At 37.2% G+C, this 24,562-nt stretch overlaps 1 protein-coding gene across 13 annotated transcripts in view; it reads left to right on the top strand.

Annotated features, from left to right (window-relative positions):
• The window catches only part of LOC142341563 (protein phosphatase 3 catalytic subunit alpha-like), a 126,702-nt gene that overhangs the window by 68,372 nt on the left and 33,768 nt on the right, over positions 1 to 24,562 (top strand). For 5 of the 13 annotated variants that reach the window (XM_075392600.1, XM_075392598.1, XM_075392596.1 and 2 more), the window contains 2 exons: positions 1,033 to 1,130; positions 21,317 to 21,477. In XM_075392600.1, coding sequence (XP_075248715.1) covers positions 1,033 to 1,130; positions 21,317 to 21,465 — 247 coding nt within the window. In that variant the 3' untranslated portion in view covers positions 21,466 to 21,477. Of the gene's footprint in view, positions 1 to 1,032; positions 1,131 to 4,131; positions 4,230 to 21,316; positions 21,486 to 24,562 lie in introns of those variants that run through there. The other 8 variants (XM_075392601.1, XM_075392599.1, XM_075392593.1 and 5 more) reach the window with 3 other exon arrangements.

The following is a 24,562-nucleotide window of genomic DNA, read 5'->3' as shown; positions in this document are numbered from 1 at the left end:
GTGGTCGTTAATCTACTTTGAGCCATTTCCCGAACTCTTTCGTTTTTATTTTTTGATGATCAATTTTTTGTAAATTTTGAAGCAGGAAATGAAATGCAAAAAAAAATTTGAGTGATTTTGTTGACTAAAATTAAGAAGTAGAGCTGAAAGCTTCTTATTTTCTGTTTATGCCGCTGTTTTCGAGCAAGTGTGGTTTTTTAAGAGTTTTAATTTTTTGGTACAGAGGTTTAATTATAATATTGAATTAATTTTAGGATTGTTTCGATTTCGATTTGAAGATTTTGGGTAATTTATTTGATTGGTGATTATTATTGCTATTGTATTAGGTTATCAAATTTCATTAAAGCGTTTGCTAGTTGGCATTTTTATTATGCTTAATATCGTTCAGTTTAGAAGTTGAATTACGTGTAATTTTAGAATCAAACTGAATATGCGGAATTTGCACACCAAATAAGAACACTTTGACACGTAGACTAATTCTGTCAATTTCTATCTTTTAATCTTTTCTTTTTATGTTTCAATTCCAATGTTTATCCAGTGGGTCAACTGCGGCTATTTTCCGGCAATTTGCTGGCTATGTTAAATGATTTTTAAATGGGCGTTAGTTAGTTTCAGTAAAGATTTTTTGGAAGATAAGTATTGGAGTTTGTATCCATTTTTGCTGGCTTTTTAAATTATTGGAATATTTTTGGTCAGATATTACTTGTTTCACTTTTTGACGTTTGATATTTTTGGAGGACTTAATGTCAACAGCAGCTACTATTATTTTTTTAAAAAAAATTAGATCAGCTATGTTTATAATATTGAAATTTTCTAAATTTTGAGCTTCCGCCGGTTATCTGGCACTAATACATAGCGAGATATAGGATTTGGTAAGTTGTGCCTTGTCGGAGCATTGGAAGTACGTGCTATGCAGAGATATGAGGCTCTTATCTTCTCTAGAATGTTAATTTAGAAATTGGTCCTTGAAGCAGGCAGTGTTGTCGGAAAATTTACCATTTGCATTTAAATTGTTCCTTATGTGCTATATAGGGAGGAAAGTGAGAGCGTGCTGCAGCTGAAGGGTCTCACGCCCAATGGGTTGCTGCCTCTGGGCACGCTCTCAGGGGGCAAGGAGACTATTCATGATGGTAAGACCCACAACTCCCCTCACCCACGCCTATCCGTACCTTCTCTACGCTGCCACATCCAAGACGTCTTGTTCCCTTGCAAAATTAGAAGATATCGTTAGGGAGTAAATGCATAGTGTAGAGATATAACTACGACCGGCGACTCGTTCACTGTTCCGATTGTGTGTGTAAAGTTCAATGTTAGTGTACAAGGCAATAGTTAATATTATATCTGATGCTTTTGTGATTAAATAAAAGGTGGCTTTGTAAATGTAAGAGGGTGTGGTGGAGGTGAGGGGAAGAGTGGCCTTGAAAATTAGGAGGCGGCTTCCTCCAAATGACTCAATCTGTAAAAGTGTCGTCTAGTCCTGTCCCGTGCTAGTCATGTTTATTTGGTAGAATTCTCTCGAAACTAGCAAATAGCTTTTACACTTGAGAAACCCAAGTAATATACGTAGGAAGAGTTGAAGGTCAAAGTGGATCTCGTGCAATTTTAGAAATAAACTGATAGCTGTTGATAGTTTGTCAAATATGGAGAAACTGAAGTGAATGCAATTAGTAAAAGCCACCTTTGAGTTGTCCGTCGTTAGTTATGTTATAGCTAGTTATATCTAACAAATAGCGTTGAAAAAATGCCTGAAAAAGAGGTACTGTAACACATCGTGGAAAGGTTTTTTAAAAAAGTGTTCACTATTAACGAGAATTGCAAATCAATGAAAACTGATGCACGCACGCAGTATGAGCTCATAATGCCGAAACGTACCAGGAGTATTCTATATGATAGCGAAGAGACTGGCTGATGTTATACATATAATCGGTTAACTGAGTAGTTTTAGAGCGCAACTTGACCTATGTGTTAGTTAAATTAATTAACTAAACTGCCGCCAGAGCGTGATAAATTGACCCAGACCCGTTTTTTTTTGTTATGAACAAGGTGAACAGTTACGTAGAGTTAGCACAGCAACATGTAGCAATGAAATGATAGCTTTTACGACTGCGACCCTTAGATCTAGATTAAAAAGCGGTCGGAACTGTTTCCTTTTCACTCGCTGGTCTGTAACGTATAAACATAGGTATAAACATATTTCAATCTCATTTACCTGTGAAACAGTTTTTGTGCTGTTAATGTTCTCTAGTTTATTGAAAAAAGTGCCGTGAGTGAAAAGGAAATGAGATCCCATTGGTTCTCGTCCGATATGTGCACATACTCGTATTTTGTCCCTTGAGAGTGAAACCCAGTGCAAACTGACCATTCAAATGAAACGGGCATTTAGTCCGTTCAAAAACTTCTGATTCTTTTGATCATTACGGGCTCAATCGCTGCTAAACAAGGTTATTATCCTTTAAACAAGGATAACGAAAGGTCCTTATTAAACAAGGCAACGAAAGGTCAAAGCGCAAAAGTTGCTTAGTTCGGTGATAATTAGATTAAGTTTGTAGCAATTATATTATTGCTGCAGTCTTTTTCATACTATTTTTCGCTTGACAGATTTTTAGTCTGATCCTTTAATTTTCTAATTTTCGTCCAGAAAAGCGGGGTAGACAGGTAAAGATTTTTTTAGAGCCTTACGGCGCACTAGTCTCGCAATTGACCGAAACTGTTTATGAGTTTGATCTCTTCCACCTTTGAACCCCACCCCACTTAAATCCCCACCTCTAGTCAATCCCCACTCCTCATTCCACCAGTAACCCAAATACTCGCCCCACCCTCGCTCAATACCCCCCCCCCCCCCCTAATTAAGCTAAGGCTAGCCTCCCTGATCCACGCGCAGCTAGCTACAGACGAAGGCAATAGCTCGCCAGTAGTTTGTGGGGAATTTGCCTGTCGGGTATGTTTACAGAGTGACCTCTACTTACAAACGAATGCAAATTTGCATTCAATTCTGTTTACGATTTCAGACGGTCAGCTATAGCACGTAATGATCTTGAGTTATGCGGTGACATTTTGAAAAGCTCCTGAAATTGATATTGCGAAGTTTGCACTGAGTTTTGCTGTCATGTATAATGATGTAACGTGCTTCCCCTCTCACAGAATAGAACAAACGTGTAACTGAACTCGTGTAACAGTCGGTGTCAGAAAACTTTTTCGGCAATTGCATTTCCACTTCATTTCCTATGCGACCATTGATAATATAATTCAAAACTGGCTTAATCATGCATGAGAAGACAATTATCGTCTTTAATTTAAGTTCTAGTCGGGTCAACTACCGAGAAGTAGAAATGGAATTGTTCTGATCTCAAATGTTTATCTCACGTTGACTTGAAGTTTCAAGTTAATTCCAACAAGATCTTCATTTATGCTCAATTCGACATTTTAGTAAATTTTAAGAACAAAATGATGGGGCTCCTAAGCGTCTGAACCGGCAATGTCATATGTCAGAGGGAGATATGCTTTGTTGATTAAAAAATATCTACAGAACAAATTTCCTCAATATATAATTTCTGATCGACACAAAGTAGTTTCATGCGATGATCGATTGAGGCGACTACTAAATGCAGCTTTCTGAAATACAGTAATTTTTGAATCAGGTGTTCTGAATGCAGGAGTCTCTACCTAGACTTCTTAAACAATTTTGGTTAGGAAATTTATGACCATTTTGAGGATGAAATGATCCCCCTCCTCTTCTGTAATTGGTGCATTAGGTGATATATTTCCACTCTCTCGTACTTATTACTCCAACAATTTTAATACAAGTGGTTGGATGCATATCAATTTTGGCAGTATTGATGTTCTTGAATGACTAAAATTCAATCTGAACGAGTTGCCCTGTTGAATAATATTCGCGATTATTAAAAACTTTTGAAAATTTGAAACAAGTGTAAGTTTGAATCCAGTATACTGTCAGCAGAGAAATTTGGTCTTTGTTTGCAATTAAGTGAACTTTGAGAAATCTGTTCATGTGCTGAATGTATAAACTAGTATCTAATGTAGCAGTGCTGTAGTAGTAAGTAGAGTTGATATTAGTGTAGTTTAGTGTAGTGTAGTAGTAGTGATGGGCAGTCGGAATGTGTTGTCCTTTAGGGAAGAAAGCGAGAAAGTAGTGGCCCTAAAGGGTCTAACCCCAACTGGCATGTTGCCTATGGGAGTCCTCTCAGGGGGCACACGGTCCTTAGACGATGGTAAGACTCCTCCTCGCCAACATTGCCCCACCCCACTCCTATCCTTTACCTTTCTATGCGCCCCATGAAGGGAGGCTCTCAAAAATGCGCAGGGAAAAAACGCTAGAGATGCCTCTTAAGAGAATTATGCAGCTAGGGCTCAGACATCGATAATGTGTTCGAAAATTATTCAATGGAAACAAAGATAACAAACCTCAGAAGAGAAGTTGATTAGTAATTCCTATTGTTTGGGAAATAGTATATCGGCGTCTGAATACTAGTAGCAATGATTCATCCCGTGACATTATATGGTGAATTGCTTATTTTGGCTAATGCTTCTATTGACCGCTTCATCGTAACAGCTGTATAAACAGGTTTTGGTAATATTTCTCTGCTCACAGCTGTTTCTTTCCTGATCTCGCGCACCAATGAGTCGATGAACTGTCACAAAATTCAAGTCTAGTTGATGCGTCAAGTATGTTGACATTGACTCTTGTTTGTGCCTAAGAACGTACTGATCAAGAAAAGCTCCTGATATCTATTACCTTCCTCTGATATATTAAAAATCTCCCGTTTAGCTCCCAGTATTTTTCATAAAAAACTCGATCTCGGAAGCAGTGACGTTTTTGTAACAAAATTTGAGCGAGAAACAGCTTTGAGCAGTTCACAAATCTCATACTGGTTGTTGCGGAAGTGTGATTTGATGCTGCTATTAACTTCTTTCAATCTGTCATCGGCTGCTTTTGTCATGCGATACGCTTTCTCATCTTTAAACTGGAGCTTGGGTTTTCTGCTACTACCTACACAACTACAATTAACGCAATTAGGTCGTTTTTCAACGAGTTTTTTTAAATGCAGTATGACTGTCTTGCCGCTTAATCTTGGAAGTTGAATTGAAAGTAAAGTAATTAAAGTGAGTTGATTTTATTCACAGTAAATGATGGTGGTTACAATTGCGGTGTTTTGAAGGCGCTCATTCGATATGAGAAATGATACAATTCAATGCGCCATTTTTGGTTTGTGCGAATTTTTTGTCTGACAGATTTGATTTTTTTCCGACTTGGCTCAAAATGTGTTCAAACAGCAGGTTCTCTGCAAAGCATTCTGAAATGAACAAGATTCAATATCGAAAATCAAAGTCAAATATATAAGCGAGATAATTGAACGAAGAACGGTTTTAGATTCCCGGTATTTGAACTTATTCGAATTAGTCTCAGCTACCAGGTCTAATTTTCATTGGTATTGATACTTATCCATGCATCATCTCTTAAGAAACAGGATTGTGCAGCTTTGAAATCAATAAAATAGCTCACACTTAAATCAATTGTACAATAATCTTTTGAATTGCAATCGGGCTCATGGAAGTCAATAGCGGCTATTTTGGCAATCTGCAGGATGCTTATTAATTGCTCTCAAACAAAGTTTGTACCAAATATTTTAGTGTTGTCGGTCTTTTCGAATGCGATTTTTCGGTTGACCGATTTTTCGTCTTACGCTTTTTGACCTTCCGTCCTCAAAAACGGGATACAGGTAGCGCCCGGCGGGCATTAAGTGCTCTTAGAACCTTTCAGCTTTGTTTCAGCTAAAACTGTTTTGGAGACTTATACTTATGGTGTGAAGGGCGGTTCTTAGAGGTTGAAGACTCCTCCGCTGTTGACCCCCCCCCCACTATTGCCCCACCCCCCACGCTGATACCCCCACTCCCACCTCACTTTTGCCCCACCCCCATCAGCCCTCAGTGCCCCCCCCCCGGTTTCTAGCTACTGACGAACAACCGCTCGCTAAAAACACGCAAAATTATACTATTTTGCATTTTTTAAGCTTTTTGAAAATTTTTGGTATTTCTCAATTTTTATAAGCCCTAGGTGTCAAGGAACCTCCTCTAGGTTTAAATAGTAGGGTACTGCATAGTTTCTAGTGGTAATCGAATCGTTTCAACATTTTAACATCAAGAATTTTAGCATTTTTTGACCAAACAAGCATTTTTTTGACCTTAATTTTTGCTTGTTCAGGTCTTTCTAGACCCAGGGGCAAGAAAACATCCTAAGGGTTTGAATATAAGTTACTGGCATTTTTCTATTGGCCATGAAAGAGTTTTCAACTTTTTAATGTCAGAAAATTTAGCAATTTTTTAAAAAGAACTTCATGAAAATTTGTCGTTTTTTCGGAGTTTTTAGCTTCAAGAGCCAAGGAACCTCCACTAGGGTTTGAAAATAGGTTACTGTTTAATCTATAGATGTAATGGGATGTCTTGCAAGGTTTAACATCACAAATTTTGGCTTTTTTTGACAATTTCTGCCACTTAGAAAATTTTGACATTTAGTCATTATTCAGGTTTTTTGTAAGTTACTGGAAAATTTTTATTGGTCATAGATTGATTTCCCAACTTTTTTTAATATCATAAAATTTAGCAACTTTTTCTCATATATAAAATTTGCATTTTTGAGTTTTTAACATTTTTTGCCTTTTTTAAGTTCCTGTAGCCTCAAGAGCCACGGAACTCCTTCTAGGGTTTGCTAATATGTTACTGCATAGTTTATAGATGTAACGGAATGGTTTTCAAGACCTTAGTAAATATCACGAATTAAAGCACTCTAAAAATATTTGAAATTTTGTCATGTTTTCGAATTTTTTCCGGCTCCAGGTGCCCTGGGACCTCCTCGAAGATTTCATAATAAGCTGCTGCGTAGTTTCTAGAGCTGATGGGCTGGTGATCAATATTTTGTATGACTCCAGTTTAAGTAATTTTTGGATAAAATTTGAAATTTCTTGACAATTTTTTACGTTCCAAGTATATGGATCGTTATATGCCATTGAAACTATTTCAGGCTTGAAACAGGGATACTGCCTGGTCTCTTGAGACAGTAAAATGGTTTTTAAATTAGTAATATCTTATTTTTAGCAAGATTTTAAAATTTGCAATTGTTTCCAAAGTTTCAATATTTTTTGTCCTTTTCTGAGTTTAATAACCATTACTGACCAACGAAACTTTTCAAGTCTCGCAGACTGGTTACTTGACAAAACTTTCGAGACAAAAATGGTTTTGATCTTTTTTTACTGCGAAGCTGAAAACTAATTTTACCTTCAATTTTTTTACATTTTTTTACTAACAATGCTAGAAAACTAGAAGTTGCAGAGTTGAATCCCACCATGGGAAATATTCCTATCTCTTTCTCTCTGTCGGTTAGGGTTTCTTTCGTTCTCTTTCGAGTTCACGTTTGTTGATCAAGAAAAGCTCCTGATATCTATTACCTTCCTCTGATATATTAAAAATCTCCCGTTTAGCTCCCAGTATTTTTCATAAAAAACTCGATCTCGGAAGCAGTGACGTTTTTGTAACAAAATTTGAGCGAGAAACAGCTTTGAGCAGTTCACAAATCTCATACTGGTTGTTGCGGAAGTGTGATTTGATGCTGCTATTAACTTCTTTCAATCTGTCATCGGCTGCTTTTGTCATGCGATACGCTTTCTCATCTTTAAACTGGAGCTTGGGTTTTCTGCTACTACCTACACAACTACAATTAACGCAATTAGGTCGTTTTTCAACGAGTTTTTTTAAATGCAGTATGACTGTCTTGCCGCTTAATCTTGGAAGTTGAATTGAAAGTAAAGTAATTAAAGTGAGTTGATTTTATTCACAGTAAATGATGGTGGTTACAATTGCGGTGTTTTGAAGGCGCTCATTCGATATGAGAAATGATACAATTCAATGCGCCATTTTTGGTTTGTGCGAATTTTTTGTCTGACAGATTTGATTTTTTTCCGACTTGGCTCAAAATGTGTTCAAACAGCAGGTTCTCTGCAAAGCATTCTGAAATGAACAAGATTCAATATCGAAAATCAAAGTCAAATATATAAGCGAGATAATTGAACGAAGAACGGTTTTAGATTCCCGGTATTTGAACTTATTCGAATTAGTCTCAGCTACCAGGTCTAATTTTCATTGGTATTGATACTTATCCATGCATCATCTCTTAAGAAACAGGATTGTGCAGCTTTGAAATCAATAAAATAGCTCACACTTAAATCAATTGTACAATAATCTTTTGAATTGCAATCGGGCTCATGGAAGTCAATAGCGGCTATTTTGGCAATCTGCAGGATGCTTATTAATTGCTCTCAAACAAAGTTTGTACCAAATATTTTAGTGTTGTCGGTCTTTTCGAATGCGATTTTTCGGTTGACCGATTTTTCGTCTTACGCTTTTTGACCTTCCGTCCTCAAAAACGGGATACAGGTAGCGCCCGGCGGGCATTAAGTGCTCTTAGAACCTTTCAGCTTTGTTTCAGCTAAAACTGTTTTGGAGACTTATACTTATGGTGTGAAGGGCGGTTCTTAGAGGTTGAAGACTCCTCCGCTGTTGACCCCCCCCCCCACTATTGCCCCACCCCCCACGCTGATACCCCCACTCCCACCTCACTTTTGCCCCACCCCCATCAGCCCTCAGTGCCCCCCCCCGGTTTCTAGCTACTGACGAACAACCGCTCGCTAAAAACACGCAAAATTATACTATTTTGCATTTTTTAAGCTTTTTGAAAATTTTTGGTATTTCTCAATTTTTATAAGCCCTAGGTGTCAAGGAACCTCCTCTAGGTTTAAATAGTAGGGTACTGCATAGTTTCTAGTGGTAATCGAATCGTTTCAACATTTTAACATCAAGAATTTTAGCATTTTTTGACCAAACAAGCATTTTTTTGACCTTAATTTTTGCTTGTTCAGGTCTTTCTAGACCCAGGGGCAAGAAAACATCCTAAGGGTTTGAATATAAGTTACTGGCATTTTTCTATTGGCCATGAAAGAGTTTTCAACTTTTTAATGTCAGAAAATTTAGCAATTTTTTAAAAAGAACTTCATGAAAATTTGTCGTTTTTTCGGAGTTTTTAGCTTCAAGAGCCAAGGAACCTCCACTAGGGTTTGAAAATAGGTTACTGTTTAATCTATAGATGTAATGGGATGTCTTGCAAGGTTTAACATCACAAATTTTGGCTTTTTTTGACAATTTCTGCCACTTAGAAAATTTTGACATTTAGTCATTATTCAGGTTTTTTGTAAGTTACTGGAAAATTTTTATTGGTCATAGATTGATTTCCCAACTTTTTTTAATATCATAAAATTTAGCAACTTTTTCTCATATATAAAATTTGCATTTTTGAGTTTTTAACATTTTTTGCCTTTTTTAAGTTCCTGTAGCCTCAAGAGCCACGGAACTCCTTCTAGGGTTTGCTAATATGTTACTGCATAGTTTATAGATGTAACGGAATGGTTTTCAAGACCTTAGTAAATATCACGAATTAAAGCACTCTAAAAATATTTGAAATTTTGTCATGTTTTCGAATTTTTTCCGGCTCCAGGTGCCCTGGGACCTCCTCGAAGATTTCATAATAAGCTGCTGCGTAGTTTCTAGAGCTGATGGGCTGGTGATCAATATTTTGTATGACTCCAGTTTAAGTAATTTTTGGATAAAATTTGAAATTTCTTGACAATTTTTTACGTTCCAAGTATATGGATCGTTATATGCCATTGAAACTATTTCAGGCTTGAAACAGGGATACTGCCTGGTCTCTTGAGACAGTAAAATGGTTTTTAAATTAGTAATATCTTATTTTTAGCAAGATTTTAAAATTTGCAATTGTTTCCAAAGTTTCAATATTTTTTGTCCTTTTCTGAGTTTAATAACCATTACTGACCAACGAAACTTTTCAAGTCTCGCAGACTGGTTACTTGACAAAACTTTCGAGACAAAAATGGTTTTGATCTTTTTTTACTGCGAAGCTGAAAACTAATTTTACCTTCAATTTTTTTACATTTTTTTACTAACAATGCTAGAAAACTAGAAGTTGCAGAGTTGAATCCCACCATGGGAAATATTCCTATCTCTTTCTCTCTGTCGGTTAGGGTTTCTTTCGTTCTCTTTCGGGTTCACGTTTGTTGATGCTGCACTTCAGCTGCTGTTATCTGGCGTAATGCCGTCATCTCTGATCCTCATTAACAGTCAGTTATAGTAGAAATGTTTTTATCATGCATGACTTAACAGGCATTTAATTGCTCTTAAAATCAATTCGTAGCAAATGTATTAGTCCTGTCTGTCTCTTATTAATAGCCGCCCTCATCTTCTCAGCCGGCTATTATAGCGCTCCTGATTTTTTTACTCAGAACAAAAACATGTTTTGCGCGCAATATTTTTGACTTCTCTAGGCTAGTTTCTCTCTTCTCTCATTCTGCTAAAAGCAATTTTGTACATCATTTGCTCAGCAAAGCAATTCAAAATGAACAGAGTCGGTTAAAAATTGAGTCAGAAATAGAAACGGGATAAAACCGTAAAGCCCAATTTTAGATGCCGGTATTTGAAAGTCGTTCCTTTAAGTCTTAGTTACCATCTCTAATGCTTATTGGTATTGATATTAGCTCCTGTAGCCTCTCTCTAAGAAACAGAAGTATTGGTCAACTACGATATGACATCAAAATAAATCGGACTTAAAAAATGTTTGTACAAAAGTCGTTTTTTTCATTATCTGCTTTCAATCCCAATCATGCGGGTATGTTGTTAATTTTTCGCTTGTTTGATTTTTCGTCTGATCTATTTGATTTTCGTCTTCAGAAACGGGATAAAGAGGTATTGCTCAGTTTGCATTAAGTTCTCTTAGAGCCGTTAAGCCCACTAGTCTTCAAATATGCAATTAACAGAAACTGTTCTCTAAACTTATACTTATGGCGTGAAGGGCGGTTCTTAGAAATTGATCCCACACCTCACGCACTCAACGCCCCCTATCGGTCCCCCAATCAACTTTTGCACCCCCTCTGCGCTCGCCTTACACCCCTTCATTTAATCTAAAGCTAGCCTCACTAAACCGTGGCGAGCTGTTGACGAGGCCAACTGCTCACCGGTCGTTTGAGAGCAATTCGCCCGACCTTAGTCGTTATGCTTATTAATTGTTCTGCACCAACATTTTCTTGCTAGACTTCTTTCTTTTGTGATTTGAACACTGCCAGCATTTTTTTTTCTGCGCACAAAAGTTGTTGATGAAATCAAAACGATTGTGAGCGAAAACAGTACACAGCACGTGGTTTGTCGGGGTTAATACAATCGACTCCTAACTGAGAGATCGCGAGTTCAAATCGCTCCCGAGTCAGAAGTTTTTGAACCATAAATGATTGTCTAGCCTCGCCAGTCGTTGGAAAGCAATTCCTCCGAATGTTTGTAGGTATGTTATCTTCTGGTTACATGATCGTATTTGGCCATATGAGCTCCAAACGAATTCAAGGTCAGATCTGTAGCAATCAATATTGTTTAGTTTGGATATAGACAAGTATTATCATGTAACCAAAGGATAACATTAAACGACTAACCTCGAAATAATTGGTCTCAAACGACTGTCGAGACTCGAGATAATTTTTTTCAAAAATTCGGACTGGGAAGGGGCCCGAACCCGCGACCTCTCGGTTAGGGAGTCGCTGAAAATAACCGCTTTAATAAATGTGTTATGTTGTGTCTTGGCTCACAATGGTTTTGAGTTTAGCAGCAGACTTTTTTCTGAATGCGCGCTGTTCAAGAAATCGAAAAAAAGTAAAGCGGGAATGAGTTATTTGTGTTGAAGTTAAATCGAAGGAATGTTCACGAATAACCTTCGAGCAAAATTTTTCAGTACGATGATAGACACGTATACAACAATTACTTCAAACTTCAACCCAGAGCATTTTATAATAAACATACCCCGCAATTTGCCAAAAATTGCTCCTCATCTTTACTGCAGTGAATCGCTGTCATTTACATTTTGAGAATTTCACAGGTTGAATTGCTCTCAATCAAGGCTATGGTTTTATAGTCGTTCATTCGGTGTTTGTAAACATGTTGGTCTGTTTACGACTCTAAGAGTAGTATTGAGATTCTACAGTTTTTTTTAGCTGACTCCAGTTTTTTTCACGACTTGAACTTTTGACTTTTTTCGGTCATTGACTTGTTCTAAAACGTTGACTTCTGTTTTCAAGCATTGGGTTTTAAAAGTAGCTTAGTTTGTAATATATAGTAAATTTGAACTGCTTTTAATATTCAAGGTTAAAAAGGGACTCAGAGAAAAGGTGACTCCCACCCAACTACCCGCCCCAACCTATCCAGAGTTTTTATTGCACGACTCTTCGAGTTGTTTCCGGTTTTCTATTGGCTTACGCAACTTTTTTGCTTGAACGATTTGACTTTTCCGAATGACTTTTGCGCTCTTTACTTTTTTTTCCGTGATCTAAATTTTTCTCATTCTAAAGTGTCTGAAGCTAAACTCATGTGGCATCAGTTCACTACTAAAATTCAAATGAAAAGTGCACCGAAATTGGAGTATTTTGTTAATTTTTGTTTGTGGTTATAATAGTATATTAACCTCTTACGTCATTTGGAGCCCCAATAGCGATTTTAGTACCGCAGGACTGAAGCAGGCTGCAACAGATTAGAGCTCTCATTAGTCGTTAGAGAGCATTTCTTCCGATGTTAGTCGGTTATGGTTTTTTTAAAGTGTTATGATTTTGCTCATTGGTGCGCCTTTTCATTATTTCTGGAAACGCAGTAAGATATTTAATCCGTGAAACTAGTGAAGCTCTAAATGGTAAGCTGATCATATGTTCTGTTGATGCTGATTGATTCATATAATCCTCAAGGTCGATTGCGCATCGCATGGCCAGCAGCTGTCGATTGTTATTAGCCGACAATTTTTTTGCCATCTATCAACCTATCTGGTTGATCAAGATGCTAATAAGGCAAAAAAAATTTCACGTTGTTTTAAACGGCAATTAATTGAATCAGTTCTATAGGTCCCCTTTGAAAGCTGTGAAATAACGAAAGTTTGTTTGATTTCTTTTTTGAGTTATATTGTGACATCTAGTTGCCAAAGGAAAAATGCCTAGTCCAATTAATATTTTTTTTTGGCTTTGTAACGAATAGTTTTCGTTTTATGCCAAACTTGGTTAGATTGTTAGCGCGTTTTTAGATCATTGAATATTTTACGGCCCAAATAATGTTTGTACTATCAACTTTTCGGGTTTTCATTTAATTTCTCTCAAAAATTGCGAACGAGTATTGTTTGTTATGCTTTTCAGCTGACATAAGAGCGTTTGATCTGGAATTTGTGGGTTCTTGCAAAATGCGTCTGTTGTAATTTTTTGGCAGCTTGTCTAGTTCCAATTGTCCCCAATAATTGAGTTCTTAAGTGATTTCAGTTAACTTGGTGCTTCATTATTTGAACGAAAATTTTGTTGGTTGTTATAATTATTTTGAACGATTTCAGAAAATTTGGTCTTATTCATTGAAAAATTTTAAACTACCTTGTTGCTAGTTTCGAAAGTGAGCTTTCAGTTTATGTTGGCTGCAGTTTTTGCTGTCTCTACTCTGCGGCCACTGAGTCGACAGTTTATATTAGTCGACAGTTTGATAGATGGCACAAAAATTATCTGGTTGATCAATATGCTAAAAGGGCAAAACAATTCTTGTTCTTTTAAACCGAAAATAATTGAGTTAATGCTGTAGGTCCCCTTTGAAAGTTGTTAAATAACGGAATTTCGTTTGAATTATTCAGTTATATTGTGACATCTATTTGCCAAAGCGAAAATTCCTAGTCCAATAAATATTTTTTTTTGGGTTTTGTAACAAACAGTTTTCGTTTTGTTTCTCTAGCCTCGCCAGTCGTTGGAAAGCAATTCGACCGATATTAGTAGTCTTGTTATCTTCTGATTACATGATCATACTTGGTCATATAAGCTCCAAACGAGTTCAAGGTCAGATCTGTAGCCATTAATATTGTTTAGTGTTGATATGGACAAGTATTATCATGTAACCAATTGATAACATAAAACGACTAACGTCGAAATAATTGGTCTCAAACGACTGGCAAGGCTCGAGATAATCTTTTTTCAAAAAAAACTTCGGACTGGGAAGGAGTCCGAACTCGCGTCCTTTCGGTTAGGAGTCGCTGAAATTAACCGCTGTAATAAACGTGTTATGTTGTGTCTTGGCTCACAATGGTTTTGAATTTAACAGCAGACTTTTTTTGTGAATGCACACTGTTCAAGTAATCGAAAGGAAGTAAAGCGTGAATGAGTTATTTGTGTCGAAGTTAAATCGAAGGAATGTACAAGAATAAAAGCGTCGAGCAAAATTTTTCAGAACGATGATATACACGTATACAACAATTACTTCAAACTTCAATCCAGTGCAATTTATAATAAACATACCCCGCAATTTGCCGAAAATTGCTGGTCATCTTTACTGCAGTGAATCGCTGTCATTTACATTTTGAGAATTTCACAAGTTCAATTGCTCTCAATGAAGGCTATGATTTTATAGTCGTTCACTCGGTGTTTGTAAACATGTTGGTCTGTTTAAGACTCTGAGAGTAGCATTGAGATTCTACAGTTTTTTTAGTTGACACGAGTTTGGTTTAATCACGACTTGAACTTTTGACTTTTTTCGATCATTGACTTGTTTTACAACGTTGTCTTCTGTTTTCGAGCATTGATAACAAAAGCTTAGTTTGTAATATATGGTAATTTTGAACTGCTTTTAATGTTCAAGGATAAAAGGTGACTCCCACCCACCTACCCGCCCCCCAACTATCCTGAGTTTATATTGCACGACGCATCTAGTTGTTTCCGGTATTCTATTGGCTTACGCAACTTTTTCGCTTGACCGATTTGAGTTTTCCGAAAGACTTTTCTTTACTTTTCTTTCCGTGATCTAAATTTCTTTCTCATTCTCAAGTGTCAGAAGCTGAACTCATGAGGCATCAGTTCACTACTAAAAGTCAAATGAAAAGTGCACCGAAATTGGAGTATTTTTTTACTTAATTTTTGTTGTGGTTATAGTATATAATAACCTCTTATTACGTCATTTGGAGCCGCCATAGCGATTTTAGTCCCGCAGGACTGAAGCGGGCTGCAACAGATTAGAGCTCCCATTAGTCGTTTGAGAGCATTTCTTCCGATGTTAATCGGTTATGGTTTTTTTAACTTAATGTTTTTTAAAGTGTTATGATTTTGCTCATTGATGCGCCTTTTCAATATTTCTGGAAACGCAGTAAGATATATAATCTGTGAAACTAGTGACGCTCTAAAAGGTAATCTGATCATATTTTCTGTTGATGCGGGATTGATTCATATAATCCTCAAGGTCGATGGGGCATCGCATGGTCAGCAGCTGTCGATTGTTATTAGTCGACAATTTTTTGCCATCTATCAAGCTATCTGGTTGATCAAGATGCTAATGGGGCAAAAAAATTTCACGTTGTTTTAAACGGCAATTAATTGAATCAGTGCTGTAGGTCCCCTTTGACAGTTGTTAAATAACGAAAGTTCGTTTGATTTATTGAGTTATATTGTGACATCTATTGCCAAAGCAAAAATTCCTAGTCCAATAAATAATTTTTTTTTGGGTTTTGTAACGAACAGTTTTCGTTTTGTTTCTCTAGCCTCGGTAGTCGTTGGAAAGCAATTCGACCGATGTTAGTAGTCTTGTTACCTTCTGATTACATGATCATTCTTGGCCATATAAGCTCCAAAGGAGTTCAAGGTCAGTTCTGTAGCTATGGACAAGTATTATCATGTAACCAAATGATAACATAAAAGAATAACGTCGAAATAATTGGTCTCAAACGACTGGCTAGGAAGGCGCGAGATAATTTGTTTAAAAAAAATCGGACTGGGAAGGAGTCCGAACCCGCGACCTTTCGTTTAGTATTCGCTGAAATTAACCGCTGTAATGAACGTGTTATTTTGTGTCTTGGCTCACAATGGTTTTGAATTTAGCAGCAGACTTTTTCTGAATGCGCGCTGTTCAAGGAATCAAAAGAAAGTAAAGCGTGAATGAGTTATTTGTGTTGAAGTTAAATCGAAGGAATGTTCAAGAATAAAACTGTCGTGCAAAAATTTTCAGTACGGTGTAGACCCGTATAAAACAATTATTTCAAACGTCAATCCAGAGCAATTTATTATGAACATACCCCGCAATCTGTCGAAAATCGCTCGTCATCTTTACTGCAGTGAATCGCTGTCTTTTACATTTCAAAAATCTCAGACGTTCAATTGCTCTCAATCAAGGCTATGGTTTTATAGTCGTTCATTCGGTGTTTGTATAACATGTTGGTCTGTTTACGACTCTGAGAGTAGCATTGAGATTCTACAGTTTTTAGTTGACACAAGTTTGGTTTGTTCACGACTTGAACTTTTGACTTTTTTCGATCGTTGACTTGTTTTACAACGTTGACTTCTCTTTCGAGCATTGGATTTTAACAGTAGCTTAGTTAGTAGTATATAGTAATTTTGAACTACCCCCCTTCCACCTGTCCTGAGTTGTAATTGCACGACTCTTCGTTTCTGGTATTCTATTGGCTGGTGCAAACTTTTCGCTCGACGGATTTGACTTTTCCGAATGACTTCTGGCCCTTTTCTTTTGTTTTGCGTGATCTAAATGTTTTTCTCATTCACAAATGTCTGAAGCTGAACTCAAGTGGCAGCAGTTCACTACTAAAAGTCAAATGAAAAATGCCTCGAAATTGGAGTATTTTGTTACTTAATTTTTGTTTGTGGTTGTAATAGTATATAATAAGCTCTAATTACGTCATTTGGAGCCCCCATAGCGATTTTAGTCCCGCAGGACTCAGGCAGGCTGCAACAGATTAGAGCTCCCATTAGTCGTTCGAGATCAATTTTTCCGACGTTAGTCGGTTATGTTTTAACTGAATGTTTTTTAAAGTGTTATGATTTTGCTCATTGGTGCGCCTTTTCAATATTTCTGGAAACGCAGTAAGATATATAATCCGTGAAACTAGTGAAGCTCTAAATGGTAAGCTGATCATATTTTCTGTTGATGCTGATTGATTTATATAATCCTCAAGGTCGATTGCGCATCGCATGGCCAGCAGCTGTCGATTGTTATTAGTCGACAATTTTTTTGCCATCTATCAAGCTATCTGGTTGATCAAGATGCTAATAAGGCAAAAAATTTTTCACGTTGTTTTAAACGGCAATTAATTGAGTCAGTTCTGTAGGTCCCCTTTGAAAGCTGTTAAATAACGAAAGTTTGTTCGATTTCTTTTTTGAGTTATATTGTGACATCTAGTTGCCAAAGCAAAAATGCCTAGTCCAATTAATATATATTTTTTGGGTTTTTAACGAATAGTTTTCGTATTATGCCGAACTTGGTTAGATTATTAGCGCGTTTTTAGATCATTGAATATTTTACGGCCCAAATAATGTTTGTACTATCAACTTTTTGGGTTTTCATTTAATTTCTCTCAAAAATTGGGAACGAGTATTGTTTGTTACGCTTTTCAGCTGACATAAGAGCGTTTGATCTGGAATTTGTGGGTTCTTGCAAAATGCGTCTGTTGTAATTTTTTTGGCAGCTTGTCTAGTTCCAATTGTCCCCAATAATTGAGTTCTTAAGTAATTTCAGTTAACTTGGTGCTTCATTATTTGAACGAAAATTTTGTTGGTTGTTAGAATTATTTTGAACGATTTCAGAAAATTTGGCTCTATTCATTGAAATTTTAAACTACCTTGTTGCTAGTTTCCAAAGTGAGTTTTCAGTTTATGTTGGCTGCAGTTTTTGCTGTCTCTACTCTGCGGCCACTGAGTATATATAGCAGCTCCTCCGACACTATACGGGCTAGTTTATTGATGTCTGGATGCCAATTGTTGCAGCTGTTGTTGTAGCTGCTAGATAGAACTACGTTTGTCTTGTTTTCTGAGCGGGATTGCGGTTTGACGTTCTTATCTGGTTTTCCAGTAGCTCTACTTTGAGAAAGTCGATAAATTGCTGCAGTTCATAACTGAGAGCCCGTATAGTGTCCTTCAGCGTACATTCGCGATTACAAAAGCTCATTCGCGATTTCTTAATTACAAAAGCTCAAGCTTCACCACTCAGCTCTTCACAAAATGCAATCAGTCACCTTATGGAGCTTCAATCGTTTTTCATATTCATCTATTTGCACTGTCCGATCTAATTGTATGACTATTTCTGAAAAAGATAAAGCTATTTTGGTTTTTCGTTATTCGTTTCTGAGTTAATATTCATCTTTAGTTTTGATGTTTGGGAGCTTTAAGCATTAAAACGATGTAAATTAATGTTGAGACTAGCAAAGTTTTGAAGAGATAGAAACAGTGCCACAGGTCAATTGATGTATATAATTGCTCTAAAACAAAGTTAGTAGCAATTATATTAGTCCTGTGGTATTTTTATGCGATTTTTTGCGTGACCGATTTTTCGTCTGATCCTTTTTGCTTTTGCCGCTCAAAAACGCAAAACTGGTAGCGCCGGAGGGTATTTAGTCTCGTTGAGTTTTTCAGCTTACTAGACAGACATGAGATCATTGTGTCAAGCTCCCCCTCCCTCCCACCACTCCACTTCATTCCACCCTTAACACCACACGCACTCACCGCCCCCACACCCCTCAATTAAGCGAATGCTAGACTCCCTAAATCGTAGCTGGCTACTGGCGAAGCCAACCGCTCGCCAGTTGTTGAGAGCAATTAGCCTGAAGTTAATCGGCTTTATTTAATTTTTAGCTTTTGGTGTACCTTTCAAGGTCTAGCTTTGCTAGTATGAACAGTGGTTATCCTAAATGATATTCCATTTTCGTACAGTTTGTTAATAGCCGCCGCCAGCCTCTCAACGGCTAATATTTGGGTGCTCTCCTTTTCGCAGTTCAAAGAATTTGAATTGTATTGGGGCGCTGTCTTTTTTAAGATCTGTTCACACTTTTTCATGATTTTTAAGTCAAATTGGAGTAGTGATTTTGGTCACACCGAAACAGAAAGTGGAGTGAAAAAAGCGAATGGTTTTCTGGCGCGAGTTTTTTTGCTGTAATTCTAAAGTAGAGTGAGAAAACGGCGTTTGAACAAAAATTCGGTTTCCCGCTTATGGGTTTTGTTCACATTCGGCAATTTCACTTGCATTCGGCGATTTTAACCTTTTTTTTTCAATTTTTTGGATCAGATTTGTTTTCTAAAAGGTTTTCCCATTCCATTCATAGTTCATTCTAGGCCTAGTTTTTTGTTTCAGCCAAATTTCCATTCCTCGCTAGTGGTTTTTTGTCCACATGTGGCATTTTGACATTGATTTTTTGTTTATTTAAATTTTTTGATCTGATTTTTTAAGAAATGGTTTTCTGAATTCAACCATAGTCGGTTCTAGATCTAGTTGTCTGTTTAGTCAATAAAAATTCTTTGAATTGTACTTCAAGACTTGTCCTGCTATGTTTTTTTTAATTCGCTTTAACTTTTGACCTCGTTTTTTGTTTTACATAAGTCACAATTTTCACGTATGACTTCTGAGCTACTTCACTCACTGTTTCAACTTAATGGATTTTAATTTCTTTTACGCGTTGAATTACGCAATGTGGTGAGTACTGTCAAAGTCAAAAGAGCGAAATCGAAAGAGACGGGATAAACCGATAAAGCCCGGTCATTAAGTAATTGAGAATTAGGTTATCAAAGTTTATTAGTGTTTACTAGCTGACATTGATATTGAGCTTTTTAGCTTTCAATTTAGAAGCTGAATTACGTATAGTTTTACGCCAAATTAGAACACTTTTTGACATTGAAAAAAAGCAGTAAAAATCGGTGAATTTGTCTCTTCTGTTTGAATCCCGTTGTGCATCAAGCGCGTCAACGGCGGCTATTTTCCGGCAATCTGCCGGCTATGTTTTTTAATTGCTTTCAAACGATGCAATTTTTCGTCTGAGCCTTTTAGGTTTTTTGTCCTTAAATACGCGATGAAGGTTGCGATGCAGAAGGAGGGCATAAGAAGGGCATCTTTTTGTCCTTTTAGGGTTAATAGACTCTTTTGAGTATGCGATTCACCAGAACTGATAGAGGAGACAATTTCATGGCGTGAAGGGCGGTTATAAATCTTGAAAACTTGTTCCCTCCTCCCCATCGATTGAATGGCATCTAAGCCGCAGCTGGGTACTGCCGAAGTCATGCGCTCGCGGGTCGTTTGCGAGCAATTCGCTCGACGTATGTCGGTTATGTTCTCAGAACTGTTTGCTTAATTGAAGATAGTTAGAAGTTTTATATGGTCGTGTAGAATTTTGCTTCTTTGAGGAACGAGACACTATCAGCAATCGCAGAGAAATTAGGTGGTGCCATGAGGTACTACTTTTGTTAAATTGAAGGTGCTGCTTCTTATTCAAGTTAATGCCTGCTGTTTGTTTGATTGTGTGTCTGAGTAACTCCACTTCTTTCTGCTCTTGGTTTTGTTTGATTGGTGCTGGTGTATTCTATCTGCTAATCCAATGGAATTGCTGTCGTCTATTATTGACAATAAACCTCTCTGAAATATGATCTAACCACTCAAGTTTTAAGAGTTCTCGCTGGTGTACAAAGTAGCCAGGCCGAAAAGAATTAACAATACTTAATGACTTTTGGTAGCGTACGTGGTCGTAAAAACATTGCTTACTGAGCAAAATGATCCTAACATGTGATAATTACTCGCTTCACGACACACTCAAAATGGTCAATCATAAATTCGCACAATTGAAGTTCAGTTGGAATTAATTTAAGACTCATTGTCCTCAAAATCATTGCCTTGTCATACCTTCTATTCTCACTACTTCCTGCATGATGTATGGCTAACACGTATGGTTTATTAAATCCCATCAGTGAATGAATTGGTACTGCGCAAGATGTCTGCATGTTATGTATGAACCTTTAGTTTGCTTATACTCGAGAATGATACTGACAGTATAAATATGTGTGCCTAGAGGTAAGGCTAACCGAGTTTGATAATGCACGTTAGAGTGTAGGCACATCGTCACAACTTATTCTACGTTTTTGAGTTTTTAAGTCTTTATTGGTCGGTCGTGATAATTAACCCGGGTTGGCTATCAACCATTACTTATGGTAGAATTTTGTGCTATTCTTAATTGTTCAATCTTATGTGCTGCCAGAAATGTGTCCCTCGATAATCGGAGCAAATAATCTCAAATTTGTATTGATTTTAACTTTGTTAGTAAACTGTATTGTGAATGCATATGGCCAACCCGGAATCATTGTGGTAACTACTACGAATGTGAAGCTAATATGTTTCAATTGAACTACAATTGATGATTCACCGCGTTCTTTGATTTCAGCATTAATTGGTTTTGACCCAACACGGAAAATTGCCGGCTTCGAAGAAGCGAAAGAGCTGGATAAGGTCAACGAGAGAATGCCGCCCCGGAAGGACGCGAACAACGTAAACAATTCAACGGCCGGAGGGCCACAAAACAAATCATATTAACAACCTCTCCATGTAAACCAGTGATGTACATTTTGATCAAATCTTTAAAAATCTTGTTGGCAAAGGTTTAAAACGATGCTTCAGTTTTAAATACTTGTTTGTCAGCAAAATTAGTTGAGTTTTCCGGAAATGCGATCAACCGAAATATGGTTTAAAAAAAATGACTGGCCCCTGTACTCCACCCCCCTGTAATTTTAGACAGGAAACTCTGACTGCGACGAAATTGATGGTCTGAAATATTTGAAATTCCATAATTATTTGATCTCAAACAAAGTTGGCTGTAATTGATTCGGTCCTGCTCATATTTTTGTGATTTTTGGTCTCAACGAATTGTCTTTTTCGCCTGTAAAGTTTTGTGCGAAGAATTGATCCTAAACGGAATTTTCTCCAACCTCTCAACGGCCATTATTTAGGCGCTCTCCCCTTTACATATCAAAGGATTTGAATTGTGTTGACGCGCTGTCTTTGTTTTATGAATCGAAAACGAGCATTGGTGGAGCGTCTTTTTATCGGTACTTTTGTTTTAAACAGGAAATGAAATGCGTGAAAACAATGTTTAGGTCAAATTGTTGAAGAGCAGAGAAGAGAGCGTTTTTTTATAGCTGCGAAGCTGTAAGCTGAGCGTAGCTATATTGCGGTGCTCTTGGTTTTTTTGTTTCGTCGTCTGACGCTTCATTTTTGTTTTACATTTGTTCTAGAACATTCTGTCTCGTCACTGCTTAAATGGCTTTTTCGCGCTTGATTTCATGCTTTCTGCGTGACCTAAATTGCGGTTATCCAGAAACAGAATCTGTTCCTAAAACAAATTTGATTGTAAGAAAACAGATTGTATGGTCCGACAGCCGAGTGGTTAAGGCGACTGGCTGTTAATCCGGAGATCGCCGGTTCGAGACGCGACAGGGAAACTGTTTTTGCACCCAAAAACAACCTCCTTTGAAATAAACTTGTAAGTTTTATAGGTGGCGGCGATAACTATTATCAACTCACTTCTGTATCTTTTTCCATCTGTATTTTACGGCACGCAAGTCTATTTCGCAGCTATTCCGGCAATCTGCCGGCTATGTTTTAAAAAAATCGAAGATGTTTGTTTCCCTCAATTATCTAAACTGGTAAAAGTCTGTGTGGAATCAGTTTTCACTATTTGAAGAAATATTACACATTCAGTGTCAGTTTTAGCTACTTTTTGTACCGTTTTGCCTAGTTTTAAGCTTTTTCAGCAGGTTTTAATTTTTTTGTGCATTGGAGGAGTTTTTTGTGGTTGAGATCAGTCGCTCTAACGTTTTTGGTTGTCTTTAATTTTAATTGATATTCATATTGAGTAAATGTTTGCAAATTTTTGTAAAGTTGCTCGTGTTTTTATTAATTTTTAATCAGGAGCGATTCTATGGGTGAGGTTTCCAGATTTTCTGGTTGTTTGCTATTTTACTGTTGTTTAATTTATTTCTGCCAGGTGTTGGGTGCGTGATTGCCTGAGCGGATGAATACATATTTTTATTATAATGGTTGGGATGAAACTTCTTAGCCTTTTGTGTATAATTAATTGCTCTCAAACATAGTTTGTAGCAATTATATTAGTCCTGTTGGTCTTATGCGATTTTTCGCTTGACCAATTCTTGGTCTGACACATTTGACTACTCGTCTTCAAAAGCGGGATAAACAGGTAGCGCCCAGCGGGCATTAAGTGCTCTTTTAACCATTCAGCTCAGTTTCAGCTCAAACTGTTTTGGAGACTTATACTTAGTGTGAAGGGCGGTTCTTAGAGCTTGAAGACCCCTCCAATGTTGACTCCCCCCCCAAAGCATCCCCTCTCAATTCCAAACCCTGCGCACCGTTCGGGCCTTAAGGGCCCCGTACAGCCCAACCAAAGACTCGACCACTGCCCCCCACCCCCAGCTGCACGTACTTCACGCCCCATCGATTAAGCTAAAGATATTCTGGCTAAACCGTGGCGAGCTACTGACATAGTCAACCGGTCCCCGGTCGTTTAAGAGAAATTCGCCCAACGTTAGTCGTTAACGCTTTTGTTTGAGATTTTATTTTTAATAGCCGCACAGCGATAGCTGGGGCTATTATTCGCCTTCTCTTGTTTTTTTTTTATTTCGTCGTCGCAATTTTTATTACAACCAAATGACGTCACAACCACTTCAAATCTGCTTTTGTTCATTCGTTCATGCAATTTCAATCAAAATGCGTGCGTGATGTCAGTTTTCGCTCTTAGTGGAGCGAGTTTGTTCATTTGCCTGATTTTGGTCACACTTGACTTACGTCACTCTCAAAAATGACTTCCTCACTTTGTAATTGACTTTTAATTTAAATCAAAGAGACAAGGTCAAATGGGTGTTTGTCACTCTAAATGAAGGTTATTTGAGAGCAGCTTATAAAAGCAGCAAAAACTTTTAATTTTTAATCAAAATATAACATATCAGCCTTCAATGAAAAGACGAATTTTTTGGTCGGTTTTTTTCACTGTTTTTTGAGACGGCAGATCTGCGGAGCTATTGCGGCTACTTTTTGGCAATCTGCCAGCTATATTTTTACTTGGTCATTTGTTTCTTTTTCATTCCGTGGGTTTTCTCCTCTGAATTATCTACGTTGGTTTTTTGTCATATAGGGCTCGTATAATTAATGAAAAACTAACCGTATAGCAATGTCCTTTGCCGTTAATTCTTGTGCAGTCTTCACCGAAAAATTTGTACAGAAAAAATTTTCAGATGCTTTTCATGTTTTTGTCAGTTCATTTTAGTTATTTTTCTTGTTTTATATTGTTCAGTACAATGAAGTAGGGGGTGCGTCAGTTTAGTGGGGTTAGTCTACTTTCTACTTCGGGCTTCCGCTGTTTTTTTTTGTCAAATTGAAGTGATGATTTTGGTCACGCCGGAACAGGAATTGGAGCAAAAAGCGAGTGGTTTTGCGGCGTGATTTTTGCTCGTGCTTTGAAGTTTTGCTTCAAATGAGAAAATGGTTTTTGAACACAAATTCGCTTTCCTGATATTGATTTATTCAATTAGGGCATTTTGACAACGATTTTTGCTGTTTTTTGTTTTTTATCTGATTTTCTTAAATGGTTTTACCTATCCATTCATAGTCCATACGAGGT

This window comes from Convolutriloba macropyga, chromosome 6 (assembly GCF_964194025.1).
Source record: "Convolutriloba macropyga chromosome 6, txConMacr16.3, whole genome shotgun sequence".
Classification (NCBI taxonomy): domain Eukaryota; kingdom Metazoa; phylum Xenacoelomorpha; order Acoela; family Convolutidae; genus Convolutriloba; species Convolutriloba macropyga.
The sequence above is the reverse complement of the archived record's forward strand: the minus strand, read 5'-3'. Positions and strand labels throughout refer to the sequence as shown.